This window comes from Trichechus manatus, unplaced genomic scaffold (genome assembly GCF_000243295.1).
Source record: "Trichechus manatus latirostris isolate Lorelei unplaced genomic scaffold, TriManLat1.0 scaffold00121, whole genome shotgun sequence".
Taxonomy (NCBI): Eukaryota; Metazoa; Chordata; class Mammalia; order Sirenia; family Trichechidae; genus Trichechus; species Trichechus manatus.
Window position 1 is genome coordinate 6,808,373 of NW_004444057.1, and position 19,157 is coordinate 6,827,529.

The window sequence follows — 19,157 nt, forward strand, 5'->3', positions numbered from 1 at the left end:
GGGTTAAAATGTTGTGGGGTTGTTAACCAATGTCATAAAACAGCATGTGTGTTACTGTTTCATGAGAAACTATCTGTTCTGTAAGCCTTCACCTGAAGTACAATAAAATATTTAAAAAAAAAAAAAAATTCTTAGAATGAATATTGATGGATATTGTTAATTTTTTTTTTTTTTCATCTGCTCCCTCCAAGCTTATTTGGACCATGGGCAAAGGGAAGCAGGGACTGGTCTTCAAAAGGAGTCAGAGGTAGAATATTAGCCTCTCAGCATTGTGTGAAGAATATGTTCCAGTAAAAGTGGCTAATTAGGATGCATCAAAACTGATCATTTAAAAAATAGACACATTCGTATGGCTTTTTTTGTAAGCAGATACCTGATACTAAGTTAGGCTGAGCTCTCTGTCCAACGCTCTTTCAAAACAGTTACTCTGTAAAACCAAGTAGCTCTTACTTAAAAAAAAAAAAAGGAAGCAATGTCCAATATCCCCAGAGATTCAAAATTCAACTGTGCTATCTTGCAGCTGCTAACTTGGATTTCCTCTTTCTTACTTTGATGCCTTGTTTTCTGTCCTATAATTTGAATCTGAATTTAAGCAGCATTCCTAAGGGCTTCCTGAATTGAGAATTAGGCATTGAAAAGCCCTAAAACTCCTGTCAAGACAATGGAGTGAATTCAAGATGGCAGCTAATATGCTGTGACTCAGCAGTAGAGCACAATCTTTTATGCAGTGCTTAAAACGTTATCTCAGACCTACATTTTTTCTTTCTTTCTTTTTCCTTTTCTTTTCTTTTTTGGATTAGCAGGCTAATTTGATGGGCCATTTGCACAGGGGTTGGGGGAGTACCAATTGCCCTGTGCTAATAAACAGTACCACCACTATGTAATGGAATCCAACAATAAATTATCAGTCATTGCCCCAACATGTCCACTTGAGGCGAAATAAGATCCCTATATCTTGCTTTTGAAAACCCTGGTGGCATAGTGGTTAAGTGCTACAACTGCTAACCAAAAGGTCGGTAGTTCAAATCCACCAGGCACTCCTTAGAAAGTCATGAGGTAGTTCTACTCTGTCCTATAGCACTGCTATGAGTCAGACTTGTTAGCAACAGGTTTGGTTTTTGATTTGTCTTGCTTTTGTCAGGTGATGACACATACGAGAATTAAGACTCATAGTTAAAAAGTTAATAAATGGAAAAATCTTAGCAAAGACTGCTCCTGGTCAATTTGTGTTATGTTGTAAGTTTTGACAGAATTCTCTATTCATCCTTCTGGGGGATTTACAATCTAGTTTGAATATATGACTACAGAAGTACCCTGTAAAAATGTAGCAATTAACATAGTAAGACCTGTTATAGGCACCAAGGTCCTAGAGCCAGTGAGTCATGGGTTAAGACTAAAACATAGATCTCCTGATTTCAACTCAAGGTTTCTTACAGTGAAGCTGAACCTGAGTTAAACCTGAGTCAAAGAGATATTTGCACAGAAACACTTATAAAAGAATAGGAAAGATATGGGACTTGTATGCGTATAAAAAGGAAGCAAGATGGCAAGAAAGAAAGTGTTCTTAGATCTTAAAAAAAAGAAAATAAGTTTTCTTCGGGTAGACAAATAGGCTGAGAAAGAATGCTGAGGGCCACATAATAAGGAGAAAAAAATCACAGACTCATCTTGGCAGGCAGCCTCAGAGTTAGGGTTTGGATATGATACAGAGTCGACAGAGTAGAGGCAGACCATGTGGACTCAAATCTAAACTCTTCTTATTAGTTGTGGTATGTTAGGCAAGCTACTTAACCCATAAAAGGAACGCCCTAGTTCCTCAAGCTTTAAATTGGTGATAACAAAAAATATAGATAAAAGTGCTTTTAGGGTTTTGAGGAGCCCTGGTGGCAAAATGGTTAAGCATAGGCTGCTAACCAAAAGGTCAGTGGTTCGAACCCACAGGAGAAAAGACATGAAAATCTGCTCCTATAAAGATTACAGCCTAGGAAACCTTATGGGGCAGTTCTACTCTGTCATACAGCGTTGGTAGGAGTTGAAATCGACTCAACAGCATACAACGACAGGGTTTTGAGCAATGGAATAAGATCCTATATATATAGCACCCAGTGCAATGCCTAGTATGGGGTAGCTACCAAATGAACATTAGTTACTGCTATTTTTGCATACTTTGTTCACTTGTGGTCAACAGCATGGGATTTTGGAATCACAGTGTATCAGTAGAATCTTTCTGGCTGCAGGTAATAGAAAACTCAACTCCTTAAACAATAAGGAAACTGGCTCACTAACTGTTAAGTCCTGAGATAGGGTGGGCTTCAAGATTGACATGAATGTCATCAAGAACCCAGGTTTTTTTCCTGTTTGTCCTCTCCTCCATTCAGAGTGTGACTTCATCATACGACTGGCTTCCCTGATGCTTTTAGGATGGCTTCAGATAGTATTCACATCTGATAGGTAAGAGAGAGAGTTCTTCTCCAAATCATCCTTCCTTTCAGTGTGAATGGTCCAAATTAGGTCACATCTCCTCAACAGCAACTGTTGCCAGAGGAAGGCCAGGTTCTGATTGGGTTAGGCCTTGATTCCTGAACCCATCAGCAGCAAAAAGGGTGAGATTATCATGATTATCAGGATTCCCTTCTGGATCTGGGGTCAATTTGGTGTTTCAGGAGTCAGACCTGATGTTTGACAGCTTAGGTTCCAACACTTACTTGCTATATCCTTGGGCAACGTATATAACTTTATTGAACCTAAATTTTCTCATTAAGCCTCAATTTACTCATCTGTAAAATGAGAATAAATAATAACATGAACCTCTTATGATGTTTTGGAGATGAATTGGGATAGTGAAATAAATGTGAAAATAAAAGGCTTCGGAGTGCCTGGCCTGTAGTCAGTGACCAGTAAATTTAACAATTATTATTACTGTTATTATTTATTCATCTAGACATTTTCATGTTGTATAATAGTTGGTTTTAAATCATCTGTCTTTGTTGCTAAAGTGTGAGTTTTTTGAGGATAAGAACAATATCACTTTCATTTTTATATCTCCATAGTCTTACATAAAATAACTGTCCAACATCTTTAACAAATGAATGAATAAATGAAAGCTGTTGAGTGAATGAACAAAGGCCTGAAAACAATAGCAGGTAGATATTAAAAAAAAAAAGACAACCAAATGGTGACTGGATGGATTACTGGACAGGCAGGACATGGGAACAGAAAGGGCCAGGTTGAGAGAAAATATATTTGAGAGAAAATAATGCCAGACACCCAGAGTTTTCCTTGCAGATTGCAATGGTTGCAGTAAGTGAGCAAACCAAATGCAGTTTGCCTTCATGGTAACCAGTTCACAGGGGCTACGATATCTTCAGGTATTTTGTGTTTTACAATTTGCTAAATAATTAATATTTGGATAAAACCCAGATGGATGCTGACTGTGATCTAGAGGAGGTAGAAGAAATAATAATGCCACTGAGTGCTTGATATGTTCCAGACATTGTGCTAAATGTTTCACTGGTATAAACTCATATAACCCTCAAAACATACCCGTGAGGTAAGTGTTATTCTTTTCATTCTCATTCCCATTTACAAGTAAGAAAATCAAGCCTAGAGAGGCTTAGTGAACTGCCCAAATCACATAGGTAGTAAGTAGTGAAACAGATTTTTTACCCAGAGGCATTGACGGGTTGATCATTACACTATATTGCATCTCCAGTAAAATAAAAGGGTGCTTAAAGAAAACAGACTACATCCCCAAACCACCATGCACCTAAGAGTTAAACATGTAAGTGGCCCCAAGGAGAGCAACAGACCTCCCAGGTCACTGAGAGCCAAAAGGCACAGCCAACAGTTCATGACATGAGTGCTCCCTCTGGCCCTCACCTTCCACTTCTGTAATCCTCAGCACACAGCACAACTGAACAAATATTTGTGAAATGAATGACTGTGTGGCTGAATGAATGAATGAGTGCCAGCATATATGATGTGCCCACTGCATGTCCATGGCAGACCAAACTTTTCACGCCTGCCCATTTGGTAAGTTGTCTTTAAAAACTTGCTGGAGTAAAGGTTGTACAGCATGATGAACCTAATTATTGTCACTGAATTGTACATGTAAAAAATGTTGAAATGGCAAATGTTTTGTTATATATATGTACTTAAACCGGTTGCCATCAGGTTGATTCCGACTTATGGCAATCCCATGTGTTACCACAATTTAAAAAGAAAGTAAACAACACAAATATAGGAAGTAGAGAGTATAATCTTACCTTCCAGAGAGACCCACTGCTAAAATTTTAAGCGTATGTTTCCTAACATTTGTATGCAGACATTAACATTTTCTTATTTTTTAAATAGATTTTAATATGCGTATTGCTTTTTAATGTGATTTTATCCAAACTTATTGTATATCAAAACCATCTTTACATTTACTTCCAACAGTTGATGTTATTTCATTCTATCCTAATTTACACTATTTCACTGAAGATACACTTTTAGATTATTTCCAGTTTTTCCTATTACAAACAGTGTTTCAATGAACATCTTTGCCTATATTTTCTAACTGATGTATGCTTTGAAGAGGTGAATAAACTTCGAGAAATGGAGTTATTGGAATATCTTTAAAATTGGTATGATGGTTTCACACATCCTCAGAAACAGTTCCAAAATCATTCGTAAAAATATACATATTACTCATACTTTAATTGGCATTCTTCTGATTACTAATATGATGAATACTTTCCATATTTTTGTCATTTATATTGCTTACATTGTGAATTGATTTTTCAGAATCTTTAAAAAATCATTTGTAAAGCTTTTTATGTGTTTATGAAAACTTTTGTCAGTTACAAAAACAAAACACAAACTTGCTTTGCTCTTCAAGATGAGACAGAACTCTTTGTAACAACACTTGGAGTCATGAGAGATACTTAAGAGAGAATCCAAGGCCCCAGAGAATAAAGTGGGAGTTGAAGTGAATATAAAGATGTGTGTCTGTTTTAGGGACTTTTTCAGAATTATTGCTGAGCAATAGAGAAAAAAGCACAATAAGCTGTCTGAATGAAAGGAACCGCTAGCCCAAGGGCTCTCCAAGGGAATTAAAGGGCCCAGGGACTATCAAACTACCACTTTCCTCTCAGGGGAATCTACGAACAGTAAAATAAAGACAAAACCACCATTAGAAGTTTTTTTTTTTTTTTTTTGGCGTGGGTTTAGCATAGCTCTGCCTTTAAACAGATTTTAACTTGAAATTCCTGCTTTCCCTCCAGCTCTATCCACCCTGCTGCTTATGTGGCGCACATTCAAAGGAGTCAGAGGTCTTGCTCTTTCTAGAGAGCTGTAGCCACCCCCCACCAGAGTTAAGTTACAAGACCATCTGTGAACCACAGTATAGGTTTGCAGACTCAGCTGTACAAATACAATCCTGAAACACAATGAAGATGAGTGTTGAGATCTTTGCACTAGAAATCTCTCTGCCTGTTGTAACTATGTAGTCTCGTCCCTTGCCCAGAAAGAGCTTAATTATTTTTAAAAAAAATAAATAAAATCAACATTATTTTACACTTTCTATACGAACCATTGGTCATCTATAAGGGGTGAGCCAGAGAAGCTATTTTCATATGTAATGGACATCAGTGGAAGTCAATTCATTTATAAGTTAGACTTTAAAAGAAGCTTTAAAAAAGCACTGCACTTACATATCCTTACAAGAAAACACCTTTAGCTTGCAGCTTCTGAAGGAACAAAATCAAAACTGCTTGAGCAAGTTTCCCAGCTGGAGGAAAAACTAGAAGCTGCTGAACATAAGGAAGGCAGTGGGGAACCATATGAAAAAATTGTTCTTGCCAAAAACCAGGTATGTTGTAGAGGAAAAATAATCTTTCTTTTGAATGTTATCTAAACTTACTGAAACTGGCAATTCTGCAAAGCCGTTGCTGGTTGGGTTGGAGGTTCATATTTAAGTTCAAGATGGTAAATAAAAATATGTGTATTTGTTAAGGTAATTTTATTCTTTGGTGAATATTTACATGCAAAAATTAATTTTGTTGATATTTTTTTCAAGTATGTTTGATACATATCCTTTTGAACAGTATTAGCTGAATATTATAAGTGGTACTGATTATATAATTATTGCTTAGTTTTCAAAGTTGAAGCTAATCAAGGAATAGTTCCTTTTAGTGTAGTAGAACAAGTAGATCATAAAATTTGGACTATGTTTTTAATGAATTAATCAATCAAAGACTGATTAACCTCTGAATCTCTGGACATTTATGTAGGTGTTTTTATATGAAGTTACCTCTTGTTCAACCCAAAAGACTTTGTATCTGCCTTTGAAGTATATGCGTGTTTTTATATGAAGATATATAGTATGTATGATATAAAGTGAGTTAGCATTAACTGTATCACATCAAGCTAATATTATTTTTTCCAATCATTTCCTAGTTTTTAACACATTTGTGTGCTTCATTGTTGGACTCTTCCATAGAATGGAAGGGGAGTAGAGATGGGAGGGATGATTTCTTCAATGATGGTTTTTAAAACATCTAGATGAGATAATGCTGCTCTTCACAAGATTTGAGGACAGGTTCATATTTATATCTGGAATACTTTGAATATGTAAGAGTTATATACTTTGCTTCCAAATTTTCCACTTTTCAGTGCATTGAGAAATTACAAGCTGAAGTGAAAGCTTCCCAGGAACAACTTACAGCCCATGTAAGTGTTCCTTCTTTCTCATCCTTTTATTTATGTTATTGTCATTCTGGAAATAGTCAGAAATTTGCCAGAAGTTACAAGTGAGAGGTGTTTGCTACAAACCAAATCACAAGACTTTAGAATATATATTTTTACTGCTTGTACAGAGTTGCTTTCTGTAGATACAATTCTGATAAAAATTACAAAACTGAGATGTTGTCTCTAACTAGATGGTTTAATCAGGTACTATCAGGTAAAGAGAACTGAAAACTAAGGGTAGAAAAACACGGACACCAGGCTAACTTAGTGAGTGGATGAAAGTGGAGAGTTGCAGCATTTTTAGACTCAGAATATAGACCTAGAGCAGTGCTTTTCAAAGTGTACATAAGAATCACCTGGAAATTCTTCTTAAACTGTCCAAAGATCCTGTTTCCTGAATGCCTGAGATGAGGCTTCGTAATTTGCATTTCTAGGTGATGCCAGATCCAGGTGGAGCTGATGCTGGTAGTCTTTGGACTGCACTTTGAGCGGCACTGTTTTATAGATATGAATCTGCAAGTGACCATAGGAAGCAACTAGAGTACATAATTGCCCATGTTCTGCTGCAAGGGCTCCCCTGAGGGATACCCAGTGCATTTCTAGGGTACATTTCATTTACACTTTAGCCTAGTAATCCATCATTGCTCAGAGAACAACTAATGAACATTTTCTGTCACAATACCCATGAGTATTCACGCTCATAACCCAGTCTTCCTGCTGTTGTTCCTTCCCAAGAATCTGAACAACCCCGATAGCTTAAACCTTTCCTCAGAGACTTGCTCTCCAACCTTTCAGTCATCTCCTCCATCTACATCTAGGCTGCCATGAGAACAGCCAGATTAAGAACCCTGTCAGTCATGCTGAATGGCCAATCTTAACAACATCAAATTCCTCAAGCAGATCTGAGACCTAAAAGGCTGCAGTTGAGAAAACCTGCAGAAAAGACTGTGCAAAATGGTAAATGCCAGTGACCATCCGTTTGGAGTTTGAAATGAGCAGATCTGGATAAGATCTTGGTAATTTCCTCATTCTAGTGCTGAGGAAAGAGAAAAAGTAATCTGTAGTGGCAGGTGCTATAGCTTTTGACTCCAAATTCAGACTCATTTTTGACCTTGCATGCTGAACTGACCAATAAGAAAAATGACCAAGGCCTGTATTTGTGACAGTGTGACATATTCAGACAGAGGCACATCTCATTAGCCCAGTATTCTGTCGCGAACATGTATCCCCTGGCCTGCCCCTTAGGGTGCCATATAGTGACTCTTGTCAGAGGATGTCCCCTCATGCCAGATTGATATTTACAGCCATATGTGGAGAGGGTTCTTAGCTTAGAAATTTTTGAGAGCAGATGTATTCACTGAGTTTCTGATATGAGCTTGCAGTGTCTCTTCATGAAAAACTGATGAAAAAACGGAATCACAGTTTCCTTAGGAAAATTCCTATGGTGTCTTCTTCCTTGCCTTGTTTCTGTGGATTCTTTTCCTGTATCACGCTGTTCCTGTCCCAGACTTGTTTGATCTGGGGTCGCTTCTTTGTATCAGAGTATTGATACCAATGGGCAAGACTTTTCATCCTATGTAATTATTCAGTGTTCAAGCTTCAAGGTTCAGATGTCACACGCTGAGGTGTACTCATCAAGGTTTTACTTCAACTCCTTAAGAAAAAATAAAGTGAAAATAATATTTACAACACTGTTTATTAAGAGTGGATTATGTGTCTACTACACGGTAGGTGGAAACCGTGGTGGCGTAGTGGTTAAGAGTTGAGCTGCTAATAAAAAGGCTGGCAGTTCAAATCCACCAGCTGCTCCTTGGAAACCCTGTGGGGCAGTTCCACTCTGTCCTATAATGTTGCTGGGAGTTGGGATCGCCTCGACAGCAACAGCTTTGGTTTTTTGGTATGTGGTAGTTGTTTCATGTATTATTATTTTTTTTAATCTCAATATAACCCAACAAGGTGGGCCTTATTTTTCAGGTGAGAAAACTGAGTTGTAAAGAGATTAAATCTCTGGTCCAGGATCACACGTCTGACTCTAAAACCCTCGCTTTTTTTTTTTTTAATCACAGCTTGCTGCTTCCCCAAATTGTATTCTCTACATGCCATTTGAGATGTCAAAATGGTGTTTATAAAGGTTTTCTCTTCAATATCCTTTTCTCTCTCGATTTGCTGTTAGTGATTCATCATTCATCATGCTTCAGTTCTCGCTTCCATGCAAATAAACAGCTCCCTCCACCTCTACCAAGTTCTTTCTATCTTAATCATCTTCTGATTACAGCCCCTTGGTGCTGTAATGAGCATTTTTTAAAACATTATTCTCGGGAAAAAAAATCTATAGGATGCTAATAGGCATTCTGAAAGGAAAAAAAAAAAAAAGTGGGAAGGGGGGTTTGGAAACAAAGTTCACTTAAACAGGTCTATTTACTGCAGGACTGATTGGTGTATAACCAATTTCCAAGAAAGGACCATAGTATGTCATTTTCCAAAGGTGCTTGACCATGCATGGTGTTTTACAGCACACAGGTTTGGAGATTGTTGCCATGTTGCATAAAGTTGAATCACTGTGCTTGCTAAATGTGACCTGACTATCTTGCTGACACCTCAGCTCATCATATACAAAGTCAATTTTATCATCTTCTATTCCCATTTCTCAAGTACTCTCCTCTGTGTGTATTCCCCAGCCATGGTGAATACACACTACTATTATTTATTCTAGACCTCAACTGTAGCTGTTTTTAAATCCTATTCCTCTCTACCTCCATCAGCATCCCATTAATTGTCAGGCCCTAAGTACATTTCTATAAGTCATTCCATGCCCATTGCCACTTCCCTAGTTCTTTCTTGCAATCTTATATTTAGTTATTGTGACTGGCCCCAAACTATTAGCATATGTCAGTTCACAGCCTTCCCATCACAAAGTAGCCTACTTGGCTTTGACACCAAGCTCTGCTTGCAGAGTAAAGAAAGAATTAAAACCTTGTGTAAGGAGTTGTGGGTGGGAGATCTGTGGGTAGAAAACCTAACAGAGCCAAAGGATAACTCTCTCAAGGAGGATGTGACCGACTAGGGTGGCAGAGAAGAGAGAGGGGACCAAGAGACAAAAGTAGCAGGGATGGAACACAGCAAGTGGGAGTGAGATTCTTCTGAGCTAGGAGATTGTAAGGCACTTGGGTGTTTAGGGGGTACTGAAGGTTAGGAATGATAAGGAGTATTAATAACAATTGCCCCGTAGCACGTACTTGAAACTCCTTAAGTGTTTGAGAACGTAGTGAGTAAAGTTTGGAATTCATGTTTGGGCTGTAGCATTACTCTAGGACTTGGCCATGGTAGTAGTCTCCTAGTTTTCCTGCCTCCAGCCCGAGTGAGGGCACAGTCCTTACTCTTATCTCTCTCTCCTCCCCCATGACTCTGCCTCACACTGAGCAGACTAGTAAGATGGAGCAGCTTGTCTTTCTTTATACCTCCATTGCCGTGTGATGCCTCTGTAACCGTGCTCATGCTATTCTCTTGGCCTGGAATGTCCTTCCCTCTCCTCTCCTTCCAAATAACTCTCACCCCTCCTGCAGGACTCAGAGCAGGGATCAACTACTCCCTTAATCCTCAGATTAGGCCAAATGCCCCTTTCCTGGGCTCCCATAGGCTCCTATATATACAAGTATCTTAATTAGATCAATATAATACATGTTATTGACATTATGTGTTTATACATCGGTCTCCCCACTTCACTCTAAGGTCATTGAAAACGGCCCTAAGATTGTGTCTCTATATCTGCTACATCAAGTTCTGTACTGGGGACATGGTAGCCACTCAATAAGCTGTGCTGAATTGAATTGAATTTTGCTCTGATCATGTCATTACCGCAATTCTAAAGCATAAGTAAGACAATGATTACCTATTATTCCAGAATAAAGTCCAACCACCTGAGCATGGCATTTATTACACTAAAAATGAGGGCATGATCTTTCTGCCTCATCTCGGTCATATGCCAGTGACTCCCCCCAACCCCCACCCAAGTATGTATGTATTCCTGCCCTAGAGGCTATCCTCATAGTTTTTCTTTCTTTTTTCTTTTTGCCACTTGCTCCCACCATTGAATTTCTCAAAATTTTCCCATTCTTCATCAAGATTGCTCCTTCCAAGAGGTTTCCCCTGGACCCAGAAATAATGTCCCCTTCCTTGGTATTTTCATAGCCCTTCTCTGTACCACTTTTCTGTCATTGTCACATATAGTTATTTAATGTGCTCTCTCCTCCAAGACTGTGAGCCACTGGAGAATAGGTAGCAAGTCTGCTCATATTTATGCCTTCTGCATCATCTATCGTGATGCCTTGTGCAAATTTCATTTAATCCAATTGTTAAAATGGCTAAATTAAAAAATACGGTGATTTTGGTATTTGTAGGGGCATACCTTAGATCTCTGGGAAAATCACTTTATGAAGGATTTTATTCTTTAATGATGCCAGTTACATTAGGTATTACATTAATCTGAGGCTGATGCTTTCAAGGAATAACATGCAAGGACAAAAGACCATGATCTCTTAGAGTGGAAATAGAAGCGAAAAATAATGGAGAAAGATGACAGTTATGTTTTTCAGGTGAACTAAGAAGGGAGTCTAAAGGAAACTGTCAGCATGAAAATTAACAAACCAGGATCTAGCGAGTTCACTGCTTCACAACCTCATAGTCGAATCGTATTACTGTATAACTAAATTGGTAGCTATGAAATGGAGAGGCGATACAAGCCTTGACATTTTGGAAGGAGTTGTCATCTGCCAATATTTTCAAGATTACTTACTAGTCACAGCTTATACTTTAAAAAGGTTATAAAAATTTGCCCCTCCTAAATGCATGTGTGGGCATCCTGGCTGAGCCACCCACGGGGCTAATCTGCCCTAGGTGTTTTAATCACTCCCTCCCAAGTGATTACTTATCTTCTTAGAGACCTACACAGAATAAAACAAATATTTGAAGTGAATGCTTATAATCACTTAAAGATAATTGTTCTTTCTAGGGCAATTTGAGTCAGGACTATGTACCTTAAGGAAAAAATCTTTTTAAAAACAAGGTCTTCCAAATCAGTGAATGTACTTCTTACCTATTCTTAGTATTTGTGGGTCTAAGTACTCTGCCCCATCCATCCACTCAATCATTGATGATTTGATTATTTGCAGCAGTCCAAAGGTTTACCTCTGCCCCATACCTCCATCCCAATGGGCATCTCTTCTCTTGATGTCTAGCTACTTCCAAGATCCTGCCAGGGCCAAAAGTCCTATAATATCTTATAGGATTATTTCAAAAGAAAAATTGGGTGGCTGGATGATAGACACTTGGGTGTTATTTTCTGTACTGATCTGTATGTTTGAAATATTTCGTAATATACTAATGTTGTTGTTGTTGTTAGGTACCATTGAGTCAACTTCAACTCATAGTGATCCAATATGACAGAGTAGAATTGCCCCAAAGAGTTTTCTAGGCTGTAATCTTTATGGGAGCAGATCGCCAGGTCTTTCTCCCACAGAGCCACTGAGTAGGTTCAAACCACCAACTTTTCAGTTAGCAGCCAAGTTGCTTAACCATTGCACTGCCAGGGCTCAATAAACTAATAAGTTAAAAATACCAAAAAAAGAAGAAATCAAGAAGAAGGAACCTTTCAAATGAATTGTCCAGCATGCTTCAAGATACAGGATAGATGAGTGTGTCTTGAACTCAGAAGCTCCTGAACCACAGTTCCTGAGGACACACGTAGATCTGGAAGCAATGGTCCTGAAGTTTAAGGTCGGCAGTAGGACTCTGGAGGAATCACCATTAACACCCGTGGCATGAGTTTCCCAAAGATTTGGTATAACTTCTTTCTTTCCTTGTCTTTAAAGAAGCTATAATTCACCATTCTATTTCCTAAATTAAGGATCTACAAAGGCCTCCAATTTAGATCAAGTGCAGACTACAACGTCTAAGAATTCTAGACCCTCCACTAATTGGTTTTTAAGGACACAGGCTGTTTTGTTTTGTTTTTGGCTGCCTAAGCATCCATTATAGGGTCACTATGAGTCGGAATCAACTTGACGGCCGTGGGTTTGGCCTTCGGTGAGCATCCATTAACATGCCTTTGGCAACACGACCTAATCCTTTTGAGTTGTGTCTCTCCCATTAAGTGTACTCTTGGAGGGACTCTAATTTAAAGTATTCCATCAACTACAAGCTGGAGTGTGGGCGTGTGCCCTAAACCAACTAGACTCTTTCTCCAGGGACTCTGAATTTTAAATCAGGTGAAGCAAGAAAGGAAAAAGAGTTGGAGCCAATGCATTCTGTCAGCGAAGCCCAGACATCATGGTGAAGGAGTTTGTGCAGCCTGGACCAGAACTGCCCCAGGTCTTGTCTATCTCTGAGTTCAGCTCCTGTCAATTCTATGAGCCACCCAAGAGCCTGGCAATAAATCCCTTTTTTCTTTAAGCTAGCCAGATCAGATTCAATTGTTTACAACTGAGAAATCCTAGTTCTTACAGTATTCAAGAAGTTCTCAAAGCATGGCCCCTGGACCAGCAGCATTACCATCACCTGGGACTTGTATAAAATGCAAATTTTAAGACTTCATCCCATATCTACTGAAACAGAAACCCTAGGAGGTGGGACTTAGCAATATATGTTTTTAAAAGTCCTCAAGGTGATTCTGATGTTGACTAACATCGAGAAGCACTGTCTTAACAAACCCTCCCACCCCACTCCCATGCCCCCACCACCAATTTCCAGCATAGATCCTCTGTTCTCACAGAATCATTGCCCCTGGCCAGCATCTCGCTTGTAGAACACCAGCCTCTCCAGTCTCATGCTCCTGTTTCTGAGGAGTATCTCCAGGTCTGATTCTTAGCACAGCAACTGGGATTGCAGCACAGGGTACACGTTTGTGAAACTGTTAAGTCAAATGGGAATGATCTTCCCACACTTCCTCTCTAAATCCGACACGTCTGCCTATGTGCTCTAGAAGTATCACTTCATTCCTAAAGTTTGTCATGAATAATTCTACTGCAAAGTGGTAGTAATTAATAACACCTTAGAGTCATATAAAAATTTACAGTTTCCTAATGCTTCCACCCACATTATGCCATTTATTTTTCACAACAATCCTGTGAGGCAGGTTTTATTCCTCCTCTAGCGGATGAAGAAAGTAAGAGTCAGAGACACTAAGTACCCTGCCCTCAGCACATAGCTAGTATGTGGCAAAGCAAAGCAAAGACTAGATGTTCTGACTCTAGGTCCCGTACTTCTTAAGCTTGATTTCGCTTTCAGTTTAGAATTTTTTGCTGCATATATATTCCTATGCACATGTGCCAGCTGTGTCAATAAATTGATTTCAATGATCTTTTAACTTTATTGTATTCAATGGACTCCATGGTAGAGTTAATTATCCTGAGAGCCTTTGGCAGTGGATCTAATAGAACCCTACCTGGAGCCAATGAGGAATAGGAAAATTCCTTCTGTGTGGGCCATTCTTTTCGAGCCAGATGTATTAATCCCAATGGAAAATTCCTCAATGACTGTTAATGAACAGAACTAGGTTGTACTGAATGGTAGTGTGGGGCATAAATCTCAGGAATGTTTTTGTCGCATTTGTTGATTATATTATAATTAACCTGTCTCTGCATCCCACCTTCTTTGGTTGGATTATCTGGACTGGATGATTGTTCAGTCCCACATTTAACCCTTTGTGTGGTTATCCCATGGCTCACCTCCCACATATTCGATCTGGAAAGATTAAAAATCGCAGAAGAATTACACAGGCTTCCAAACTTCCCCTCAAGCCAGAAGGGGAGAGGGTATGAGCTCTCACTTCACCCCAGCAGGTTGCTTATAACCTAGAGACAGTGCTCTCTGAAAACAGTGAGCCACTAAACAGACCCTGCCCAGTAAGGCATGACTAAATAGTTAATCTCTAGCAGGTGGAGGAGGCAACATTCAAAATAAAAATTTGGAGGTCTCACCAAGGATCTTACTAAATTAAATTTATTATCTTTTTTTTTTAACCTCAAAAAGCAAAAGCACAATGCTATGGGAGCATTTAGTGAGGGTAGAGTGAGGGGCCTGGACCAAAGGTATGAGTTTGGCCAGTTACATCACATAAGCCTGGACTCTGGCTGACACCTAGGAGGCTCATTTTCCTTTCTCTGACAGAATATGAGTTGCCTCATTTCAGATAGATGATGAATAAGTTTACACTGAACAAAGCTACCCAAGGACAATTCCTGCCACCCCAGCTACTTAAAAACTGTTGTGTGTGTCTGATCTTTGTTTTGCAACCTAGCTGGACACAGAGTATAATCTAATTGTTTTATAAATACCTATTAATTTACTATACATTTCTTCAAGAATTTATTTCAATACCTTACAGGATAAGCTTGGACTTCTCACACCAACATGCTATAAAAGAAATATATAAGTTTAGAGGTCCAAATATTATAATACAGATCATTGTTATAATCTCGACCACCTTGCAGAAAAATCAGTTGGAAATAATGTAGGATTATATTTAGCTTTTCTCCCTTTTGATCCTGAGCTTAATTAATCTACATAAACTTCCAGCCATTAATGCTCATATGGAACTCACTCTATACTATTAAAAGAATCTGATAGAAATCTTATTTTTAGTCTTTGTTTTCTTAATAACTTAAATAGCTTTAAGATGAATGACAGGCATACCCTTCCATTATAGAGAGTAGAGAGATGAGTTGAATGATGAGTCATGAAGGGGTTTTAAAAGCCCTCTGGTCCTGCTACCCAACTGCTGCCACAGATAAGGCCAGTGATGGAGAGCAAGGCCTGGAGTTAGGCACTGGGCTTGAATCTCAGCACTGCCACCCCAAGTACATGATCTTGGGAAGGTTACTTAACCTCTCCGTTCCTCTTTTTAAGGAAAGAAGTTCACAACATTACTTAGCCTCATGGGAGTTTTTGGAAGGCACATAGAGTTGTGAAGTGAGATAGTACACATGAAGCAGCTAGCAAAGTACCCAGCATATACAAGGTGTTCAATAAATTTATTAACAGTTATTCCAAAATGAAGTTATCTTTTATAGTGACTGTTCCAAAACTTTTACAGGTTGTAGTAAATAATCTTAGAGAACGTCACGTCACATATTAGCTGCCAGTTCATTTTATAAGGGATACTAGGAAATTAATTGATCAAAGACCCAAAATTACTTTCTAAGAAGAATCTTGTCCTTTCCTGTTAGTACTTCCTCAGCTCATTTCTTCTCTGGATTTATGTCTTCTTAAGCCTTTCGAGAACTATCTCCTTGTAATGTAGTAGTCTGTTTGTTTGTCTTTATCCTCTATTAGATAATAAGCTTCTCGAGGGTAGTCCTGGGTTTATTTCACTTTGTCTGCCACATAGTGTTGTTGTTGTTAGTTGCCATTGAGTCGATTCTGACTTATAGCAACCTATGTGTGCAGAGTAGAACTGCTCCATAGGGTTTTCAAGGCTGTGACTTTTCAGAAAGAAATTGCCAGACCTGTTTTCTTAGGGACCTCTGGGTAGGTTCGAACTCCCCACCTTTTGGCTAGTAGCCGAATGCTTAATCTTTTGCACCACCCCAGGATTCCCTGCATAGTAGGTTCTCAGTTAGTTTCTTGAGTGAATGAATCAATGAATGAGTAAGTGTATGTGTGAAGATGGGCAGCCTTTCAATTCACACAGTATCTTTGTGAGGCCCCACAATTTTCAAGAGAGGATGGCGATTCTAGCCCCAACCCAGCTGACCATTTCTAACCAGAATATAATCCTGAGCTAAATCCTTAGCTTTAAAAAACTTGAATGAAAGGAAGTATATAATGAAGGAGCACCTAAAATGCAGTTCATTTTTTCTTTCAAATAGATAAGCTAAAATCTTTTCCAAATTAAGAGAAACCAACAAAGAGTCCCATTCCTAGGCTGAATCAAGTTGTCTTAGAATTGCTTTTATCTAACAGTGTGGTTTGGCATGATGCTAATGGCTTAACTTAGTTTGGGTGGATTTTGTAAGAAAATATCTTATGAAGCTCATCACTATGTTTGCTATCAGATTATTACTAAGGACATTTATTATTATATCAGATAGTATGCCTTTCTGAGGACCCATGGGAGACATTACTTCTTCTGCATCAAGAATATTGGTGCTTGCACTGAGCACTGGGCCTGTTTTTACTCCATTGTGCTTTTATAAATGATTATTTCAACTACCAGAAAGGCTAGAGCAAGTTTGTGCCTCACCTCTGTCAAGTGAGTATGTCGGGTATCATGACGTGAATTATGTGAATCAACCTTCCCACTTTTATCCTAATTTCCCTTTACCTCATCTTTCAAATTCTTATTTTAGTGGCTTCTAATTTAATACGTTTACCTTTTCAAGCTACACTAAATCCTTCCTAAAATGTGACATTGACCAAACCAATGAATTCATGACAGAAATAATTAGACTGATTCCATAAGCAGCCCTGAGCATTTTTTCCAGAGTTAGTTCCATAGACTATACATTCAGTCATGTAAGTCTCTTACTTAAAAACCTCAGTGGCAAAAGCAGGGAATCAAACAGACACTTGTACACCGATACTCATTGCAGCATTATTCACAATAGCCAAGATGTGGAAACAACCCAAGCGTCCATCAACAGATGACTGGATAAACAAAATGTGGTATATCTACACAATGGAATATTATTAAGTCATAAAGAGAAATGAAGTTCTGATACATGCTATGACATGGATAAACCTTAAAAACATTATGCTAAGTGAAATAAGCCAGACACAAAAGGACAACTATTATATAATCTCACGTATATGAAATATCCAGAAAGTGTATACTGAAAAAGTTTATTGGTGATTACAAAGGGTAGGTGGGAGGGGCAAATGATGGGTATTACTTAAAGGACACTGAGTTTTTGTTAAGGTGATGAAAAAATTTGGAAATAGATAGTGGTGATGGTTGCACAACACGGTGAACACAATTAATGCCACTGAATCGTACCTGTAAAAATGGTTAACATAGCCAATGTTTTGTTATATATTTCCTCACAATAAAAATTTAAAAAATAGTAACTAACCCTCGACCATGGCAAGTAAGAACCTCGACCAGGTACCTACTACTTTTACTTTGACAGCTTTCCCTGCCACTACCAGTTGACCGCAACAGTGGAGATGATTTGAGGACTTCAGATTCACTAAGGATTGCTCTGGGTTCAGACCTCCATCCCTTTGCAGAGTGGGCCCTGATGGACTTCACCTCTGGTGGACTGACTCACCTTTCAACACCTGGTGCATATCTCCTCCAGGTGTCAAGTCTCTCCTGTCTCCTCAGGCAGAACTTGCCCTTCCCTCTAGAGTGGCTCCATAGCATGTACTACAGGTCTTTCTTTTAGTCTTAATCCTACTCCATTAGCCTGAGGTTCCCAAGTTCTGGGACTTGATTGTATTCACACATAGCATAGTTCTTGACACAAAGTAGGTGTTCAATAGACACCTTGTTGAATGAATGGACAAATCAATGAGAAAGCATATCTACCTGTATGTGCCATGGCTGCCATTTGATGTTAACTTTCTAAAACCAGCAAAACAACAATAATAAATTAGCATGTCTCTCTAGTTTCTAGAAAATTTCCCAGAAAAGATACCAAGAAATTATTTATTTATAATTTTGTTGTATTTTCAAAAGACAAGAAACAAAATCAAGTAAAAATTTATATCTCAAATAGGTATAGCCTGGTGTTTTATGATTATTAAACTTTAGCTATTCTCTTGATATAATTTTATACTGTTATTAAAAATTAACTATAATGTTTAATTTAACCATATTTATTTATTTATACTCTAATTTCAAAAAGGATTTAGTGTGGCTTATAAGAAATATATATATAAAATAATAGGATTTTTAAAAGTACATAAATAATCATAATTGAGAAAAATATATGTTGACATAAAGTAGCAATATCAGGAGAAAAAATGGAATATGCATGTATAAGTCATAACTTCTCATACAATGTAGTTGAAACAGAAATATGACTTTGACCTTCCCAACAGCCATAGGCAAATAAGGGGAAAAAATGATCAGATAAATAGTTCTTATTGTATTGGAAAAGGGAGATATTACCAATTTTTTCTAATAAGTTAATCTTGAAATGAAAGTTTATGTTAGATTTCAGAGAATAATGAGAAACACAGTGGGAGAAAACAAAAAACAAAAACCGTTAACAACCTTAGACCTGCAAATGCAGTAATGGGTTTTATATGGCTACAATTTATATGGATGTAATTTCCATACCACCACTCGCCTGTAAGTTTGCCGTACTATGGTGGCTTGTGTGTTGCTTTGATGATGGAAGCTATGCCGCTGGTATTTCAAATACCAGGAGGGTCACCCACGATGAACAGGTTTCAGAGGAGCTTCCAGACTAAGACAGATTAGGAAG

General features: G+C 38.3%; 1 protein-coding gene across 1 annotated transcript in view; it reads left to right on the forward strand.

The window, feature by feature from the left end:
- The window catches only part of CCDC192 (coiled-coil domain containing 192), a 328,348-nt gene that overhangs the window by 129,930 nt on the left and 179,261 nt on the right, over window positions 1-19,157 (forward strand). The window contains exons 3-4 of the mRNA XM_023738700.1: window positions 5,720-5,851; window positions 6,655-6,711. Coding sequence (XP_023594468.1) covers window positions 5,720-5,851; window positions 6,655-6,711 — 189 coding nt within the window. The remainder of the gene's footprint in view (window positions 1-5,719; window positions 5,852-6,654; window positions 6,712-19,157) is intronic.